We start from the raw sequence: 19,144 nt of genomic DNA on the forward strand, positions 1-19,144 counted from the left end.
ACCTGTTTCTTGAGTGTATTAAGCTTGTCTGTGCATTTTGTTTTATTTTTTCAGTAATCTGCTTTCTTCTGTTTGCTATCCCTTATAATCACTTAAAATTTACCGTTTGCAGTTAATAACCTTATTTCTTGTTTATTTCCAAACCCAGTTTGTGCATTTCATATGGGGGAGGGGAAGGGGGCAAAAAGCTGTGCATATCTCTCTCCGCATTGAGGGAGAGGATGAATTTTTATGAGCTTGCACTGTGCAGATCTTTCTATACAGTGCAAAACAGTATTATTTTGGGTTTATACCCCAAAGGAGGTATGCACATGAGTGCTGGACATTCCCTGAGTTGATTCCCCCCGCACAGAGCTAACCTAAGTGTATCTGTGTCCATCTGCAGCTGGGTGTGCTAGAGAAGGCTTGAGGGCCTGGCACAGCTAGGACAGGGTGAGGAAACCCAGGCTGGTGGTATGGGTGGAACTAGTGGGACCCCAGCACATCAGGTGGCATCCCGGATGGGGGCTTCAACCCGTCACACTTGGGTATTTCATTTTTTCCAAAAAAAACTGGGCTCAGACAGAAAAGCCTGGGTTTAGCGACATGAAATTCCATGAGTTTCCACACTGATTATAGACCACAAGCCTCTTGTTAAAATTCTTGGACTGGAAGTGGGTATAGCAGCTGAACTAGCTACCAGATTACAGAGCTGGGCTCTGAATGAAGTGTCTCGTCCCAAAGATCTTGGGTGCATGCTACCTATAGATCAAAGCAGCGCAGTTGAACTATCATCCCCAGCAGCTATCAAAAGTGAAAAACCCACAACCCAATTTTTCAGAAAATCTGGGGTTTGAGGGTTGCTGTCAGCTGGCTGGCCTCTGTGTCGTGAAGTGCCGGCGGCCTTGCAGCAGGATCCGGCAGCATACCTCCTTCCCCTACAGCGGTCGGCCCAGATGGAGCCAGGCTGCTCCCTCTTATACTGGTGTTGCACTTCGAGTATGCCCAGTATGGCCATGGGGGTGTGGCTTTGTCAGCCCACACTGAGGGGTTAACCCCTGCAGTCCCAGTTCCACACTCCAAAATTCACGTCTAAGGAATTTCCGACATTCTTTATGGAGGATGGTAGAATGCATGCTAGGTCAGCACATTAAACTAATGTAAAGTTTAATATGAACTCAGGAATCAGTTTGGTTAAGAGAAAAGGCATAGCACGATATTACTTTTTGCCAAAATATAATCTCTCTCTCTCTCTCTCTTTCCTTAAATAGTGACATATTGTAGCTTGGAGTCCATTCTGATGGCATTTTGAGAGGGAAGTCAAGGCACCATAGGCCAAACTTTACCCATGGATACAGAAGTTCACCTCCTATAGATGTCAATGAGAGCCATACACATTCAGCCATAGTAGATTTTGGCTCTGTGATTTGTTCTTTTTCTGTGCAGGAAATAGTTTAATATTAAAGATCTCAAGCAGCCTGACCATGCTACTATTATGCTGGAGGGTATTAATGGCTGCCACCAAGCAGGTCTTTGATCTATTAGACAATCACAGACCCTTACTTCAGATTAAATGGAAGGAGCAGTTAAATATTCCTTTATGGCATGATAGCTGGAAACAATAGTAGGCTACTACCATAGGCACAGGGTCATCTAGCAAAGCCTGAGCCAGGCTCAGCTGTAAGAGGGTTCCTTTTAAACTGGTTGCAAACCCAGATGTGAGGGCATTGTTGGCAAGCTGTGTGCATTAGAGGCAGGAATCCAGCAAGTTGTTACTGTGGCCTTGAAGGGGGCAGAGAGACAGAGCTTCTTGGCACACAACTGACTGGAGGGACAGACTTGGAAATAGTAAGCAAGGGAATGACCTGCTGTTTGTTTTAATCGACTATGTTCAGGGAGACGGGACTTTGGGTACAGTCTTTATAAATAAACAGGATTGCATCAAAGTGTATATACCTGACTTGTTTCATCCAGTTCTGCTCATAACAGAATCCGATCTACAAGTGCCCATCCAAACACTGGCTAGCCAAAAGGGGCATGCTATTGAATGTTGGAAGGTGGGCTTTCATTTCCTTTAGCATAATAGAGTTTTACCAAGGACAAACTTTTCTTTTAAGCAACAGAGACAAGACTTCCTAAAGATAAAAAGCTGAAGTCATCAAACAACTTAACTTCCGGTTTGAAATGTTGCCATCACAGTGGTTTCAGTCAGTATGTAGATCAAGTGCTCCTGAGGGGGAAAGGAGAGGAGAGAGAGAATGTGTGACTGACTGAACAGTCTAGCCCCACCAGGTTGGCTTGTGGTTCAGTCTTCAGATTTCTTTGTGGGGGTGGCATCTACATTTGCAGCCCACCATTATCATCATGATATTCTGGATACTCGCTGCTCTCAGCTTCATTCAAGCTGCTGAACTAACAGGTAAACCATTTTGATCCTTTCTATTTACTTTTCTGGACCATCATTAAGATGCAGGAGAATGTATTTCGATGTAGGTGACTAGTTACTGAAGGCTGATAAAATGGATTTTGTTTTGTTTTGTTTTGTTTTTTTAATCACAATCTTCTCCAAATTGGAGCCTAAGCGCTTTTTTATTTGACTTCTCTTTAGGTATGTTTTGGAGTCAGGATTTGTTCCCTGGCATATATCATGCTACTATCATACTAGATCATAGTTTTGAACATACCACTGCTACCTTGGTGGGTTCTCTTTATTTTAGATCTAAACTGTTTTGATGACTCCACTTCTCTCAGTGTATATATTTCTGTAACCTCCAGAGTTTCCAATGTGCAGCCCTATATTCTATTGAAAGTTCACCCTGTATAAAGGGCTGCAGGACTTAGCCCTAAGTATACTTAGTGAGAATTAACAAATATGTAAAATGGATAAAAATAGAGGGTTTGTTTTTTTAGGACAATCAATGGGTTGTTGATGGTTGTTTTTTTTTTAAAAAAAATAATCTATTGCTACCTACTGAATAATCAATTTCCCTCTGAAAACAAAAACATGTCTATTTGGAAGCTTAAAATGTTACTGAATATTTTAAATCTTCAGTTGTTCTTTCTTAGCTTACTCTATGTCTTGTTATCACCTCTCCTATGCAGTTTTAGTAGCTTCATAATTGCCACATCTTTCAAGGGGACACATTAGAATGCAAAGCAAGGCAGGGGATGATCGTTTTTGCTAGGATAATCTCAAGTCAAAGTACTGCTGAAATTGTTGGCCTGTGAATTCATGTTGTCAGCTCTTCTCTAAATGTCAGCATTTGTATATTTACAGGAAAAGAGATGAACAGAAACCTGTCCCCCTAACAGAACTAGTCACATGTAGACCATTCTTACATTGCTGCCGTTGCCTGACAGAAGAATTAGAAAAAAAGGAGTTAGAAACAGTTCTTACATTTTTCTGCAATTCTTTTCCCTGGTTAAGGAATTGTAATTTGCATGAAATCAAGATCGATATTGCTTCAGAATCCATCAGCTTCTGCTCCTTATTCCTCTCCTGAAGTTATAATTCTCTGTTTGTAACATCATAATTATTTCCACAGCAGGCAATGGGGTTGTCACAAACAGATGATTATTATTCTAGGAGTGGGGATAAGCAGCAGGAGTAGGTGAACAGTGGGGGGGGGGGGGAGGGAGGAGGAGAGGGGGAAATAATCAATGAGGTGCCAGCAGCTTTAAGCAAACCCTTTGAACTGCAGTATATATTAATGATACTCCGACACCCTGTCGGTGGTCCGGATCCTACAGACACTTGCATGCTTGCTTAACTTTAAACACTTGAGCAGTCCCATTGGTTTCAGTGGGACTACTCAAATGTGTAAAGTTAAGCACATGTATATGAACTTGCAGGATGAGAGCTTAAATGAGCATTTGCCATAGGGTTCTTATCCACCTTGTATTTACATTTAGATCCTCAGATCAGAGATGCTTAATAAAGGGACATTATTATTGTTGAGCCAAATGCTGCAGTCCTTAATAATAATCCAAATGGCCGTTAAAGTCAATGAGAACATTGCCTGACTAAGGCCAACAAGACTGTCCCATTATTCTCGTATTATAACACTATCTCAGAGAACACTGTATGTTGACCTGAACCACAATCTTTGCATTAGTGTTGTCAAAAAGGTACTTTTTTCTTACTTGTCTTTCTGGCTGAGTAATTATTTTACTGTAATCTAAGAGGCAGCTAGATTATTCTGTCTGCAGTGTGTGTTTCATAACCAATACAGCTGGGTTCTCCCCACCCTTGTACTACAGGAAATCTGCTGGCTCATGGTTTTTATGGGTTAAAAACTGACCTGGAACCCACCCAGGTTACTAGTACATAGAATGATCTCTGGTGTGTATGCACGGTGAGCAGTGGTTTACCAGACACTAGGATGACATCAATACATTTCCTCTTCTTCGAACAAGTTAAACAGACACCTGGGCCCTGCAAATTAAGAAATTGCGTTTAACTAAAGCAGTAGAGTATCTCCGGCATTTATTACCTTTCTCCATACAGTACTTAATGTAAGGAAGGGGAGATTAGCAAGGGCACGAGTGGCTCATGATCACGAGAAGGGGATCAGAGTAGGCTGTTTCATTTCAGGGGAAGCTGCATATCACAGACAGCTGGTTGAATTAGCCAATTAAAAAAAAAGGGTAACAGAGAAAAAACCTGTCTAAGCATAAGACTGGAAGTAGCTGAACAGCACAAATTGGTAGCCTTAAGTCAGAATTGCTTTTTTTGGTACCATATCTGTGTATGTTTCTGTTTATAGGTTTTTTTTAGCCCTCTTCAGTTTCCTCCCTTCCCAAAAAGAACAGGAGTACTTGTGGCACCTTAGAGACTAACAAATTTATTAGAGCATAAGCTTTTGTGGTTCTACTGCCCACTTCTTCGGCTTCCCAAGGCTTTCAAATGGGTTTTTTCTCTATTATGTTTATGCAGAACAACAGATTAGCTGTTCAAAACCTCATCCCATATTCCTAACAAAGGCAAAACAACTATTATTTTCAATATCTGTATTGTATGGGGGAAAAGAGGGAATAAAATTATTTGCTTCTCTGGTCTACCAATCAAGCGTAGGATGTTTTTAATCACTTGCTGGCTATGCATGGAAAATTTTGGAAAAACAATTATTCTTCCTTACTTTTATGTTTTCTCTGGTTCTCTTCCTGGGTCACAATGACTTCAATGGAGTTTTACTTGCGTAAGGTGTATGAGATCAGAATGTCAGTGTTTTACAGTTAATAAGTATTGTTAAGATTTTTTCGTGATGAAAAGTCCTAAATTCTATTATAATATAAATGTAATATGAAGAATGTGGTGTGAAATGTTTTATGACAAGGGATCTTACACAGTGCAACAGTTGCTTATAAAACCGAAGGCCCGATCCTGCAAACGCTTATGCATGTGCTTAATTTGCTACAGAGAATGGTTCCACACCAGACTTCAAGACTTTTATGAAATTGTAGATAGTGATTTTGCATAACTATTGTTTTCTGGGCTGGGTCAGGCCAGGTGCAGTCATAGATGTTTATTATTATGTAGAACTTACAACGGAACATAGCCTTTGGAAATAGCACTCATCGCCCTACTTATGGGAAACAATTCACAAATGGAAACACCTACTAAATGTTTCAATGTTTTACCATTTTAACAAAGCCCAAGTGACATTTACAAGAAAAGTGTTTTCATGAATGCAAGATAAACTTGAACTAGGCTTGTGCAGTGTGTTAGGACACCAGCCTCTTAGAGGCCTAGGTTCAAATTCTATTTACTCGCCCAGATTCAGCTCCTGTTGAGGATTTATTACAATCCTGTTCTGGTCACAGGTGACACAGGAGCTTGATGCGCTACTCTTATTCTCTTGTGGACCGAATATACATTTTGGTATGACTGATTTTCTCCAACAGACAGAACCACGAGAGAGGGATAAGAGGCCTTGCTGGAGGCCGGGACGTGGGTTCTTTGGTAGAGCTGCATGCTGAGGTCACACAATGCTTGCTTCCATTATGCCACCATCCATGCACATAGCTTTCACGAGGAATAATTTGTTCCACATAATGAAAAACAAAACCGCTCAATCTGTTTAGGTGGTGGTGTGATTTAATAGAGTGGAGCCACCTGACAATGCTAAGCCTGGTTCTCAGCTTGAACAAAACATCTGTAAACAGTCTTCATCCACTGACCCATGAAATACACTTTGCTCATGCTATTAAGGCATCTTGTATTCCATATGCTTGGCTACCGAAGAACAAGAACCTATGCTAACATCTAATCAGCATTGGAGGGCTCACAGATTTGGCGGCATGGCCAAGAAAGCAGGAAATAATTTTGGGTAGAAAGGCCAATAGATTTTAATCTCATATTGTCAGCAACACATGGCTGTGGGTGCAAAAATGATCCGATACTGCAGTTGAATAGGGGAGTTTAAGATACTTGGTGCTACATACCGCACATCTGAGATTAGAAACCAGCCTATGGCAGCAAAGCACCGTGGAAGGTTATTGGGCTCCCTAAAAGAATCTAAACAATGCCTTGAGGGGCTTGCCACTGTGATGACACTTCAGAGGGTTCCTTTTGCCCCTAAGCAGGGCTGGCCAAAAGGATCTGGTTTTTCTTCATAAGTGTTTGTGACAGCGTTGCAGGCGTTTCTCTAATCGGCTAATGTTTTTGGAAGTTTCTGATCAAGGACACTTAGATGGGGAGCTCGCTGGGGCAGGGAGCAGCTCTTTGTTATGCATGCGTACAGCACGGAGCAAGACGAGACCCTAGCCTCTAGGCACTACTGCAATTCTACTCCCAATAAGAACATGTTACCCACAACTCCTCGTTCTCCAGTTATCTAAAAACTAGGCAACACTCACTCCCGGTAGGACTCGTGGGCCCCAAATGTGATAAATATAAAACAATTCTGCTAGTGTCTTGCACACTCCAGCCCAGGTCATGTATTGATTTTCTTGCTAGGTTGATCCACATCCGGCTACCATGTTTGGAAAAGGTGTTAAACCCAGGCTACAGTCAATGCTAAAACATTTTCAAACAGCACTTAATTAAAATGGATTAGCTAACACATTTCAAAAGCAGGCAAATGAACCAAACATTTTTTTCCCCTGGTGGAGACAAAGCCTTAGACAGCCAAATAGTGCTCTCAGATGTCTTGGGACAATGGGACGGAATCCAAAATCTGGACCAGTTTCTGCCAGCCTACGGGGACTCCCTACTCTGAGTTAGTTTCTCGCTCTCCTTGGGGCAGGGCCTCCTGGGTTTTGCAGACACAGGAAAGTAGGCAAAGTTTGCAGCAATATGTACAAGTTTGTCTCCCACGCACTAGTACGCACGGTGCTAGTCAAGCTGCAGCAAGGGGCCCCAGGAGAAATGACTGGAATCTTCTTCTCCCTTGCATTCTTCTCTTGCTAGAGAGAGGGCACTGCAAAGCCACTATGCAATGCCTGCTCTCTTTCTTCTTCCTCAGAGAACACAAAGAACCAGAGGCTAGCAAACAGTTGGAGAGTGACTAGCTTCTGCAGTAGTGAGTTAAGCTGGCAATCAAAGAACTAATGCTGGCTGTAGGGATGCCTCCATCTTACATATATTCAAGACTCCAGTTGGTGGGTTGTCTCTGTTGCCCGCCCAGATCCGTTACTGGCCAACATGCCCTTTCCTTTCCTAGATTCCTCTGCATGTGTTTCCCTCCGTCCAAGTCCCCCATGTTTACTCTACCCCTCATAAGAACATAAGAAAGGCTGTACCAGGTCAGACCAAAGGTCCATCTAGCCCAGTATTCTGTCTACCGACAGTGGCCAATGCCAGGTGCCCCAGAGGGAGTGAACCTAACAGGCAATGATCAAGTGATCACTCTCCTGCCATCCATCTCCACCCTCTGACAGACAGAGGCTAGGGACACCATTCCTTACCCGTCCTGGCTAATAGCCATTAATGGACTTAACCTCCATGAATTTATCCAGTTCTCTTTTAAACGCTGTTATAGTCCTAGCCTTCACAACCTCCTGAGGTAAGGAGTTCCACAAGTTGACTGTGCGCTGCATGAAGAAGAACTTCCTTTTATTTGTTTTAAACCTGCTGCCTATTAATTTCATTTGATGATCCCTAGTTCTTGTATTATGGGAATAAGTAAATAACTTTTCCTTATCCACTTTCTCCACATCACTCATGATTTTATATACCTCTATCATATCCCCCCTTAGTCTCCTCTTTTCCAAGCTGAAGAGTCCTAGCCTCTTTAATCTCTCCTCATATGGGACCCGTTCCAAACCCTTAATCATTTTAGTTGCCCTTTTCTGAACCTTTTCTAGTGCCAGTATATCTCCCCCAATGCTTCCTCCCCATCTCCGGCTGCTCCCCATATCCTTTCCAATTGCTGTTAGGCCAGTGAGCAGAGAGTTCCTGAGAGCAGTTTCTGAACCCCTTCTTCTGCTAAGCCACTGGTGCTCCACCCACTTCTGTTCTTCCAGTCAGTCATCTGAGGAGTGGGGATAAGGTCTTCTAGACTCCCACTAGCTTAGCTAGGACTGTTGCCCCACCCCATTTATTCCATAGCCCTTTTTAGAGGTTGAGGAGAAGGATAGCAGGTTTTGAAGCAGAAAATTGGAGGGGGACATAAACTGAGGCAGAAACAGTTTCCCCCTCAGCATCCCCTATGACTGTGCCCATCACTCAGCCAGATAGAGCCCACAAAGGCCTCGTGTAAAAGATCTGCACAAAGACTTGTGTGTTCACACACCTGCACTGTTGTGAAGGTTTTGCTCTTGGGGAGAGTCGTTCCCCCTCTCACTTCTTTTCTCTGCTCTCCAAAGGAGTGTAAGGTCTCACTTGGGAAAGACTACTCCCCTTAAATAAGCAGCCTTCTATGCAGTTCATTTCAGCGATTCAACTTCTTTTGGCATCTGGTAGTACAGAGAGACCCCAGTGACCTGGGGGACAGAAAACACATCGTTCTTATGTATCAGGCTAATCAGATCAAGTAGGATTCTGCCTTTGTAGGAAGTGTATCTTCGGGCCATTAGTATGACAAATGCCATAGATTTAAGTCTTTGTCACTATCTTATGGCTGGTCCACATAAGAGGTTAAGAAGTTACGACAGCAGCTAGCTAGAGGAATTTCTTTTAGCTCAAGTTGTAGAGGCTCATGCCATGCTAAAGGCATTAGGGTCAAATTCCAGTGATGGCCCAACTGGGTCAGTTACACCATCAAGCTATTTGCCTTTTAATAAGGTTGTTCTTGGAACAGAAGGCACATGTATAACGGTGGTCCTCTTTTTTTGTTGATTGGTAAGCTAGATATTAAATACATATTTCAACTTAGTGGCGTCACTAGGACACTCGATGCGAAGGAATGAATACACTGGTGTGTCTACAACTGGAACAGAAGTTAGAGTTTCAGTATTAAATGTCACATTTGCAATCCACTTTAGAATGAACACACCCTTGATCACACTGGTAGATACACAGTCTCTGTGGGTACCGGTATTTTGAGCAATTGCATCAGCAGGACGTGATTTTTTAAAAAATCATATAACGTATTTTATAAATAAGTGTTTTTTTCCATCCTCCCTCCCAGAAAACAAGATTTTAGTGGAACAGCCACCTCGAATCACGGCATCTGATGAAAATGCTACCTTGGCTTGCAAATATGCCTATAATGGAACTGGGAATGAATTCAGAGCATCACTGAATAAAGGAGCAGACAGAGCAGTTGAAGTCTGCTCTGTTTCCTGGAATGGTTCCTTCCATAACAATCATTCAAATAAAGATTTCAACTGCCTTGTTGCAGTTGATAGCCATAAAAAGGAAGTGAATTTCAGTCTTTGGAAGCTGAATACTGACCAAACAGATATTTACTTCTGCAAAATTGAGGTCATGTTTCCACCTCCTTACATCTCCAACGACAAGAGCAATGGGACTGTCATTCATGTGAAAGGTACGACATTTTCCTCTGATGGCCATAGAATTTACAGAAGAGTGTTGGAGCAAGGAGTCAATAAATGGAAATTAAAGTTATGGCTTTTATGTTATCTGACGTTTTTTCTATTCTATTTCTTTAAGAGATGGTCCGCCAACCACCACCATTTCAATCATCCCTTTGGGCTCTGATGGTGACTCTTGGATTTCTGGCTTTCTACAGTGTGCTAATAACTGTGGTGTTTGTTATCTGCTGGGTAAGAAATGAGTTTTTTTCCTTGCTTTATGTGACTCAGGTACACCCCCACCCTTCCACCCACCAGCTTTTGCCCGGCTTATACAGTCACCTTCCATAGTTATTGCCATCTCCAGTTTAAGAACAGCAATGGTTCTTCACTCTGGTTGCTGATGCTCATCCATTCACAGGAAACAAAAGCTGTCTGCCTGTTGCACTCACATCAGTAACCAGGTAGGGAGTCAAGGCTCCATACCAGAGTCCTAACCCTGGCAGGACTCTCACTGGGGCTTTAGTAGGAGATCTGACTGTGTCAGGACTCCAGGCTCTCTCACTGTCCGCCCCTAGTACACTGGGTTGGACTGTCCCCTCTCATAATAAAACCAACAGGAGAGGGGGCAGAGGCAGGAAAACAGCAAGAAGCCCCTTGTAAACTACTTCCTAGATTATTCTCTAGAAGGATGTGACAGACCATGGAGCTCACCTACAATATGCACAGGTCCTCTGGCTCAGCAGTTAGCCAAGCCCTTCCATAGGGCTTCATTTTGCCTCCGCAGCAACTCTCCCTCTTCCCCACCTTCCCTGGTGGTCTGACTCCACTGGACTCCCTCTGGCCACTACCCTTGCTGTAAGTTGTTCTAAAACAGGAGGAATCTCCACCATGGAGTGGGCAGCATAGGAAAGATAACGCAGTCTCAGAATCTTTTCTTTACAAATAACTATGGAGCAAAAGGGGGACCCCTGACACACCCTGGCTCCATCCTCTTCTGCCTGATTGGATACGCAGATCTGCAGGGCCTGGGAGAAAGGAGATGCAGATGTGGAGGCAGCAGACTTCCTCTTCTGTGCATGGATGTGTGTGTGGGGGTATGATCCCCATATTGTACAGAGTACAGCTAGAATATTTAACTCATGTGCAGGCTTGAATAGTGGATATATAGGGGAACTCTCCTCCTTCCAGTCTCTCTCTTTTTAAATCTATATTTTCAACTAATTACAAGATAATCTGGCTGCAATTCCCTGACCTCTCCTTTAGATTAAGCCCTACATTTGAGTACAGAAACCCAGTCCCATTGCCAGTCAAGGTCTCTAAATTGCATCATCATTGTCACACAGAGGCACAAAGTTCATTGCAATGATATGCAAGCTGGATCAGGCATTGCCATTAAAAAATTTAAAACCAGCGAATTCTCTCTTCTCCCCCACCCCGATTGAAGAGATTTACTCTGATTTTGTCATAGGAAAGCTTAAATGGTACAACTAATAGGTGAAATTGCTATGCAGCATCTATGCCTTGATGAAATACTATCATTTCAGATCCATAATTTCGAGTCTGAATAATTTTCTCTCTATTGTTTGGATTTTCTCGCTCTTACGTCTCAGATACAGATTCTTACTAAGATGACATGCACTCCTACGGAGAATGGCAGTGTAGCATTCTGATTCTGTGTTGTGCTGGCTTCATCCATTTTTACCTGCTGCTGGTATCCTCTGAATAACATGTAGTCGGAGTGCTGACATACTTACAATGCTGTTGGATGTAAATAGAGCTGGCTAATAAAGATTATGGGTACAAAAAAGCTGTCCACAATGATAGAATGAATTAGGGTTTGGCCTAGCTGAAACTTTGTTCTTACACAGTTTTTGACCTCTGTTAAGAAAAAGTTCTTTGCTCTCCAAAACCATCAGTCCTACACCTTCAACTTTGTACAGTGAGGCATTTATTCATGCTAGTTAAATATTTCTATAAGCCAAAAATAACTCGGACTTAGCTAGGTGATTTTAAAATTGTACATTTGTCTATCCACACACAGATGTATATATCTATGTTATAGACTACATACATGTACAAGCATACACGTATGTATCTAATCATTTATATACACACTGCATAGTTTATAAGTAATATAATTTGCTTTTGCAAATTTGAATGAAACTTGGTCACCATTTTAAAGTCAGAAAATATTAAAGTTGTTATAGTAACCTTAACTCCCCGCTGTGGCACATAGCTAACACAATTTTGCACCTCCAGGGATATCTATACAACTCTCATCCAGACCAATCAGATTAACACATGCATATCTGAGGGTAGAATTGCACTCACTGTATTCTAAAATATTATGTAGCAGTAAAGCAGTAATCCAAAATATTCCATCTGGGCCTGTCACTATTTGAAATTTAACATTTCTTCACTTCAAAGAGGTGAAAATAATCTCCTAACATTATATTTATAAGAGTGGGTTTAAAAAAAAAAAAAAGATTAGAACTCAAACTCCAATCTTCCTACTGCCTTCCCTGTGCACTTCAATTACTGCAGAGTCCAAAGGACACAACTGTGGAACTCCACGGTGAAATACCAGCATAAAATATGTAACTAACCTTCATGTATGTTATTCCATAGAACTGACATTTACTGCCAGTTGAGATGCTTATGACTCCAGATTTAAGGCCTCTCTCATATATGTATATATAAATAGGCATACCTACACACTTTACATGCTTTTCAGGCAAATTGTTCTGTAGACTGGCCTTCAGCGAGGACTAGCCATTTGGAAACCTGAGCAGACTGAATTGTGTTTGCGTGTGTGGGCACATGCATGCACACACAAGAAGATTCACAAGTGTTTTGGAAAAATTATACTTTTGTCCTTACTCAAGTAAAAAATACAGACTTTGCTCAAGCTGTTGAAAATATTTCAAATGCAAGAAATTTCAGCAAAAAGATGTTTTTAGCAAGTTACAACCATAGAATTGTGACAGAGGGGAGGCCACTGCACAGTCACTAATTCACAAGAGATTAATTTAGGTAGGAATAATGGTCTAGAGGATAGGACACGGAGCTAGACTGCAGAAGCCATGGGTTCAGTTGCTTGCTCAGCCACAGACTTCCTCTCTGACTTCAGGCAAGTCACGTAATCTACCCTGTGCCTCAGTTTGCTATCTGCAAAATGGGGATAGTGCTTTCCTACTGCACAGGATTACTGTGAGGCAAAAGTCCATTAGTGAGTGTGAGGTACAGTGCTCAGGGCCAGATAGATGCGAATAACCTCATCTCTGCTTCCTTCACCCCTCAACCAGCAGACTGCAGATTGTTTGGGAGAGGGAGGACAGGTCTGCACAGTTACATACAGGCAGGAGGCGTTTTCTGCCACTCTTATTTTGTTGACATTAGCTATTTTTTTAAAAAAAAATTCTAGTTAGAAGCTAGGAAAGCCCCTTGCTGACTGCACTTGCTTTACTTCTGCTGAGTCATTCCTCCAGCTAAGAAGGTGGTTAGAAGAGAAGTTAGAACACAATCTTAGTTTACAGCATTCACTACCAGGAGAACTCTCTAATACTATAGCTTTCTCTGCAGGTGGGCTGCTGGGCCACTGACAGGCGAGGAGGGCAAATTTCACAGAACATTTTATCTGACTACTCATGCTGGTTTTTAGATTAATTTATTTAACTTTAAACACTTGCTTCAGTGCTTTCCTGAAAAAGCCTTGGGGAATAATTCTAAGTGGTGAATATGTCTGATAATAGCATGACCTGCTTGGACAATTTATTAATTGGAAAGGAGGAAAAACGAATCAAGTCCTTTATTCATTATGAGCCCAGCTTTAAGAAACACTCTGGACTCCATGCCCAAAGACTTTTTAAAAATTATTTAGCCTATGGAGGAAAATCTAATTGCAGAAATGTTTTCATACTTCCCCCTGTAGTGGAAAAACAAGAAGAACAGAATCTTGACGAGTGACTACATGAACATGACGCCACGCCATCCTCCTGGCCCAAAGAACAAGCATTACCAACCCTACGCACCAACTCGGATACACACGGAATACCGCTCTTGGGAACCATGACTATCTGCTTACCAAGCTGCTAATACCCCTGGTGTGCTTTTACTCTGCCACGTGCACTTGGACGTGAAAGGACAGCCTGCCATTAGTTTGTCATATCTGTTATATTTGATGACATCATAGCAAGTACCGGTCAAACTTTAATTGATGCTGTGTAAAAGTAGGTTGTTTTCTGTGATGGCTGAAAACTAGCTACGACTCATGTTCAAGTTTGATGGTGGGTAAGGGGGAAAGATAACACTGGATCCAATACAGGGTATATTGTTCACTGTTGCAACTACCGATCTTTCCCAATCACTTTTGCCTTATATTGAATATTAATTTCTAGTTAGAAGTATGTTTAACTTGAAGAATTATAAATCTCTGAAATACAGCCCTAATTGGTTACCATTAAATATGGTACCAAGCAAACTGTTGATGCAAAAATTTGTCCCCTCTCACTTCAAAGAGGAGAACCCAGTTTCAAGTTCCAAACATATGCTTAAAAGAATAGAAGAGGGTTTCAGCTGTAGGGAAAAGTCAGCAGTGAGCCATGTGGACTATTAGATTATTCCACAGATGGGCTGTAATGACAGATCCAGGACACTCAAAATCCACTATACATTAAATGTGCGATTCTTAAGTTCTTAAATTGGTAACTGTGTAATATGTGTAGGGGGAGAGGACCCCCCTATGAAACAATTTCATACAGTGAGAAAGCAATCAATCTGCAAGGCAGGTCTGGAACAACAGGGGATGAAGAAAGATCTGCAGTCATCACGAAGAGAATCCTTTTGAATTATGTTGGCCTACAACAAGGAAACACCAGGACTTGGCCAAAGTCATAGGAGAAGCAGGTGAGAAAATCCTCATTAGAGCTTATTGAGGGCAGATTTTCAAAAGTGGGCCAGATTTTTGAGTGCTCAGCACACACAGTCGGGGCCAGATTTTTAGCTGCGCTGAGAACCCAGTGTGCATACAGCCTGCTGAGCTCTCCTGAAAATCTGTCCATGTAGTCTGGTGCTTTTTTCAAAATCTGGTCACAGTGTTGAGTGATCAGATCATTTGAAAATTTGCTCCTAAACACCCTATCATTGGAGAGGCTGAGTGACCTCAACTCCCATTGCAGTCAAGAGGAACTGAAAACTCTCAGCACTTTGCAGGCGATGTTCAGTACCTTGAAGGATCAGGCTCTAACTGGGGCTTTCTGTTCTTATATAGACTTTTCTCTAGGTATGTTCCATGGAGGAGTAAAACAAGGGCTAGAATAAAACTCGTTCAGTGATTTTCATGTGGCATGTTTCTTTTAATGATGATTCCAAAACTGCAGTAGGGTCAGCTCAACACAAAAGCTATTCCCAAGCTTAGGAGAAGAGGTTCCTTTATCGGTTCCCTCCAATCCTTCTAGAGCTGAGCAAAAGACAGAATTTCTGTCCGTGCGAAAATTCTGATAATTCTACATTTGTTTTTATCTTGAACCAGAACAAAAAGATCCCTGGCTTCGAACTTCCACGAAGCTTATGGGCAACCCTAAGCCACCTCCACACAATCCATGGCAGATGCGGATACTTGATGCACAAATGGAACATTAAAAACTCTCCAGTGTGCGACTGTGGTCACCCAGAACAGACCATGGAATATATAACAACTCAATGTCTGATTCAGAAATACAAAGGAGGCATCACAGCAATATACCCCGCCACTCTTGATCCAATTACCTGACAACCACCTAAATGTAAAATTATAGTTGTTGCTCTATAGCTACACACCAGCCATATAAGAAGGAAAAAAAACTGAAATATCAAATTTTTTCACAGAACAGAAATTCCAAAAAAATTTGATTCAGAAATGGAGAAACAGTCCAAGTCAACATTTTCAATAGAAATGCAATGTTTTGACATTCCTGACTGAAAATGTTTCATTTAATTTTGTTGATCTGACTGGAAATGCATAGTTTTAAATCAGTTCAGCATTAAACTGCATTTCCTTACAGAGCCACATTGCCTCATTGGAATTCAGTTCAGGAGTCTGATGCCCTTGTTCTCAACTATGGACCAGGCACCCTGGCTGGACTATATCTCCCATGATACAACAGCAGTAATGTGACATGACAGACTACTCAGCTTGGTCAGAGAGGAGACAGTGTTGCATCATGGGAAATATAGTCAGGCCAGGGAGTCCAACCCATGCGGGGGAGGTCGGGGGCTGGAGGCAAACGCTGGGTCCCATAAGCCAATGCAGCAAAACAGGGAAATGCAGTTTAATGTTGAACTGACGCAAAATGAAACATTTCTGGTCTGTTTAATAAATAGAAATATTCCAGTTTAGGTTGAACCAAATCTAAATATTTTGATTTGGGTTTCCAAAGGGAAGGAAAAAAATCAGAAATTCAGCAAAATTGAAATTTTCCTACAAAAAATATTTTTTTTTTGCAGAAATTGCATTTCCTGTCAGAAAATCATTCTGACAGAAGATTCCTGATCAGACTTAATTCCATCCTGTCTAATTTAAAACTATACAGGGTTAAGTGCTTGAATATACCCCAAGGAATAATTTTGTGCTAAATTCCTAAATTTTGTGTTAATAAGGGAGTGCATAGGAAGACCCAATGGGTCTTTTCCTTCTTCCCTTCCTGGGCTGGATTGTATCCATGGCAGGAGGCACGTAACTCCATTGTCCCAGGAGCAAGGCAAGGCAGGAACTGTGCTGAGATGCTGAGAGTCACAGTCCGGTCCCTGCTTCTTCCTTGTGCCATGGGAGAAGTGAGCTGTGCCACTCCTTTTGCTGCCGCAGCCTACTTTCTCTCTCTGAACTAGCTCCAGTGCACTGGCTGGTACCTTGGGAGGGGTGGAGCCACACCTTGCCTCTGCCTTCGCAGCCTGACCACTCCCTGCCTACCTACATGGATGGGCCTAGCAATTTGGGTGGCCTATGCAGCGGAATAAGGGGATTCCTTACTCCCCTGCAGCAGAACTCATGAGTGAGTCCTCCATGGTAATTTTATGGATATTATCATATAATCACTGACTGCATCTTCTTCCTGGCCTTCTGAGCCACAAGTCACTGCCAAGTACTTCATCCTGTAATTTAACAGAGTGCTGCAATTAGAATATACTGTGAAAAGAATGTCTTATACTCTGGCTCAAGTATAGCAGACAAATATGTACAGAAAGCAATAATACACAGGGGCAAAAATTTCTGGTTTAAAACTGCATATGCATTTCCAGACGTGAGAAACGTGTATATTTCATTGTGTCCACATGCCTCAGAGTTTTTATTGTACTTTTATAATCTTCTTTTAAAACTGTTAAATAGACGCTGTAAATTAAACTTTGAATACTTTGTAAGGCCTGACAGTAATAGACAAGTATTACTTTTTAATGCAATTGTTAATATTATTTGTTTTCTCTCCCTTAACACTTCATTGGGTTTCAGTTTACATATACAGACAGTAGCAGCGTAGTATTCTAATGCATAGTGCTTTGTAGTTCATATATTCGGTAAGTATTTGATAAACAAGTGAACACATACTCAATATTTACACACTGGAATGCTATGGGCCCGTTTCCAAACAAACGTTAATTTGTGTGGGTGACCAAAAAAGGGGCACAAATAAGGAGGATGCAACAAAAGTGTACATGTGTGGGGAGGAGCAGGAAGGAAAGTGCATGAACCCTGATGTTATGTTGAAAAGGACATCAGCATAATAGTAAAGTATTGTGGTGCCATAAATTACAGGCTGTTGAGAATGCATTTTGTGTGGTTGAAATACCAGTTTTATCGACCACTGGTGATGTGGGGGGCACTAAAGGGCTATTGTATCTGGAGAAGTGGGCACGTTAAGCCCACAGACTGGCTCTGTGAATGGGGACTAGTATCTCCTGGTTTATATGTACTCCTAACCGATTCCAGGGCAGTCATTGCTTCTACTGGTCCTACATTCAGCAAGTCACCTGAACAGGCAAAAAGAGAATGCTCCCTGCTGTGCTGCCCAGGACTGGATAACAGGCCAGGGAAGAGGGCAGTGGGAATAGGGTCATCTGCCCTGCAGAGAGGTTGAAATTCAATCACATATGCCAGTGAGCTAGACTGCAATTTCAGTAGTTTCTTCCCCCTCCCCCCAAGAACACCCCTCTGGAAATTGGATTTCAATGTTAAATGAACACAGGGGCTGAAATTGTCATTTCTACCCATAGGTGGACATAGGGAATGGGAGGAAGGCTCCTTGCCTGCTCCCTCAACCCACACACCTATGGAAACCCTATCAGAAATCAGTGAAATATCTTTCTTGGTTCTTGCTGTTCTGTGGATTCTCTCTTTATCATACTATTGTGATGAGATGACTTGTGGTATCTCCGTAGGTACCCTGAACCTTCAGATTGTCTAGATTGCCAAGTCAAAAGGTCCAGATCTTCGCTAACCATTTGAATCCCAAGAACCTGACATTCTTCACCATTAACAGATGCTCCAGAATTTCTGTTGTTTCTTCTAGGACTGTCAACACCGTCTTCACATATTGGCTAAATCATTTAGTCTCTGCCTAATCTATTTAATGTACTGGCTCTTTTACTTTCATTAATTGCTATGCAAAGCTCTGTAGTTCAACTGCCCACCCAACTTGCTAACCTTTTCCAGCATAATGAAAGTTCCGTTTTATGTTTTTCTGTATAAGCCACTCAGATGTCATTGGTTTTGTGGCAAAGATAGCCATGTGACTAATAGTTCTCTCCAGTTTTAGGTTCCAGGTAGCCTTTGAAGACTGAAGCCTTGCAGAAGTTTGAGATGCATTTGTTTTAGGTCTGAAAAATTCACATTCCCTCCCCATCCCTCTGCTATGCTGCACCCTTTCTGATTTTGAGTCTCCCTAAACTACTGATCCCCAGCAGCCGCACACTCTGCATGGCTTCCCTTGTTGCCTTTCATCTGTTCACCTTTCAGTCACACTATAGGTTTTGGATCACTGCAGAATTGTTAAGTCTGTAGAGATTGGCCCCTGCAGCTGGAGCTGCCCTGCCTGTGAGTAGCAAGTTTGTTATTGACAAATGTCAGTAAGAAAGGGAAGTATGAGGAAACACACACAAATCTACTTCAAAGCTAAAGATGAAATCTTTCCACTTTTGCAAGGTTTTTTGCTGCGCTACTGGAAAAAGTTTATTCAAGATGAATCACTGACAGAGGTGTGATTTTGTTAGTTAC

General features: G+C 42.0%; 1 protein-coding gene across 1 annotated transcript; it reads left to right on the forward strand.

Annotated features, from left to right (window-relative positions):
- The first annotated feature begins 2,219 nt into the window (after positions 1 to 2,219).
- On the forward strand, positions 2,220 to 17,616 carry CD28 (CD28 molecule). Its single transcript, XM_034786510.1, has 4 exons — positions 2,220 to 2,398; positions 9,552 to 9,911; positions 10,037 to 10,149; positions 13,832 to 17,616. The coding sequence occupies exons 1-4, from the start codon at positions 2,344 to 2,346 to the stop codon at positions 13,970 to 13,972; spliced, it is 669 nt and encodes a 222-aa protein (XP_034642401.1). The 5' UTR covers positions 2,220 to 2,343; the 3' UTR covers positions 13,973 to 17,616.
- The last annotated feature ends 1,528 nt before the right edge of the window (positions 17,617 to 19,144 follow it).

Source organism: Trachemys scripta, chromosome 11 (assembly GCF_013100865.1).
Source record: "Trachemys scripta elegans isolate TJP31775 chromosome 11, CAS_Tse_1.0, whole genome shotgun sequence".
Classification (NCBI taxonomy): Eukaryota; Metazoa; Chordata; order Testudines; family Emydidae; genus Trachemys; species Trachemys scripta.

Excerpts from the sequence above, each read along its gene's own strand:
- CD28 (XM_034786510.1), top strand. The coding sequence starts at position 2,344 with ATGATATTCTGGATACTCGCTGCTCTCAGCTTCATTCAAGCTGCTGAA. Across the intron at positions 9,912-10,036 it reads GACTGTCATTCATGTGAAAG|AGATGGTCCGCCAACCACCA; the intron begins GTACGACATTTT and ends TATTTCTTTAAG. Across the intron at positions 10,150-13,831 it reads TGGTGTTTGTTATCTGCTGG|TGGAAAAACAAGAAGAACAG; the intron begins GTAAGAAATGAG and ends TTCCCCCTGTAG.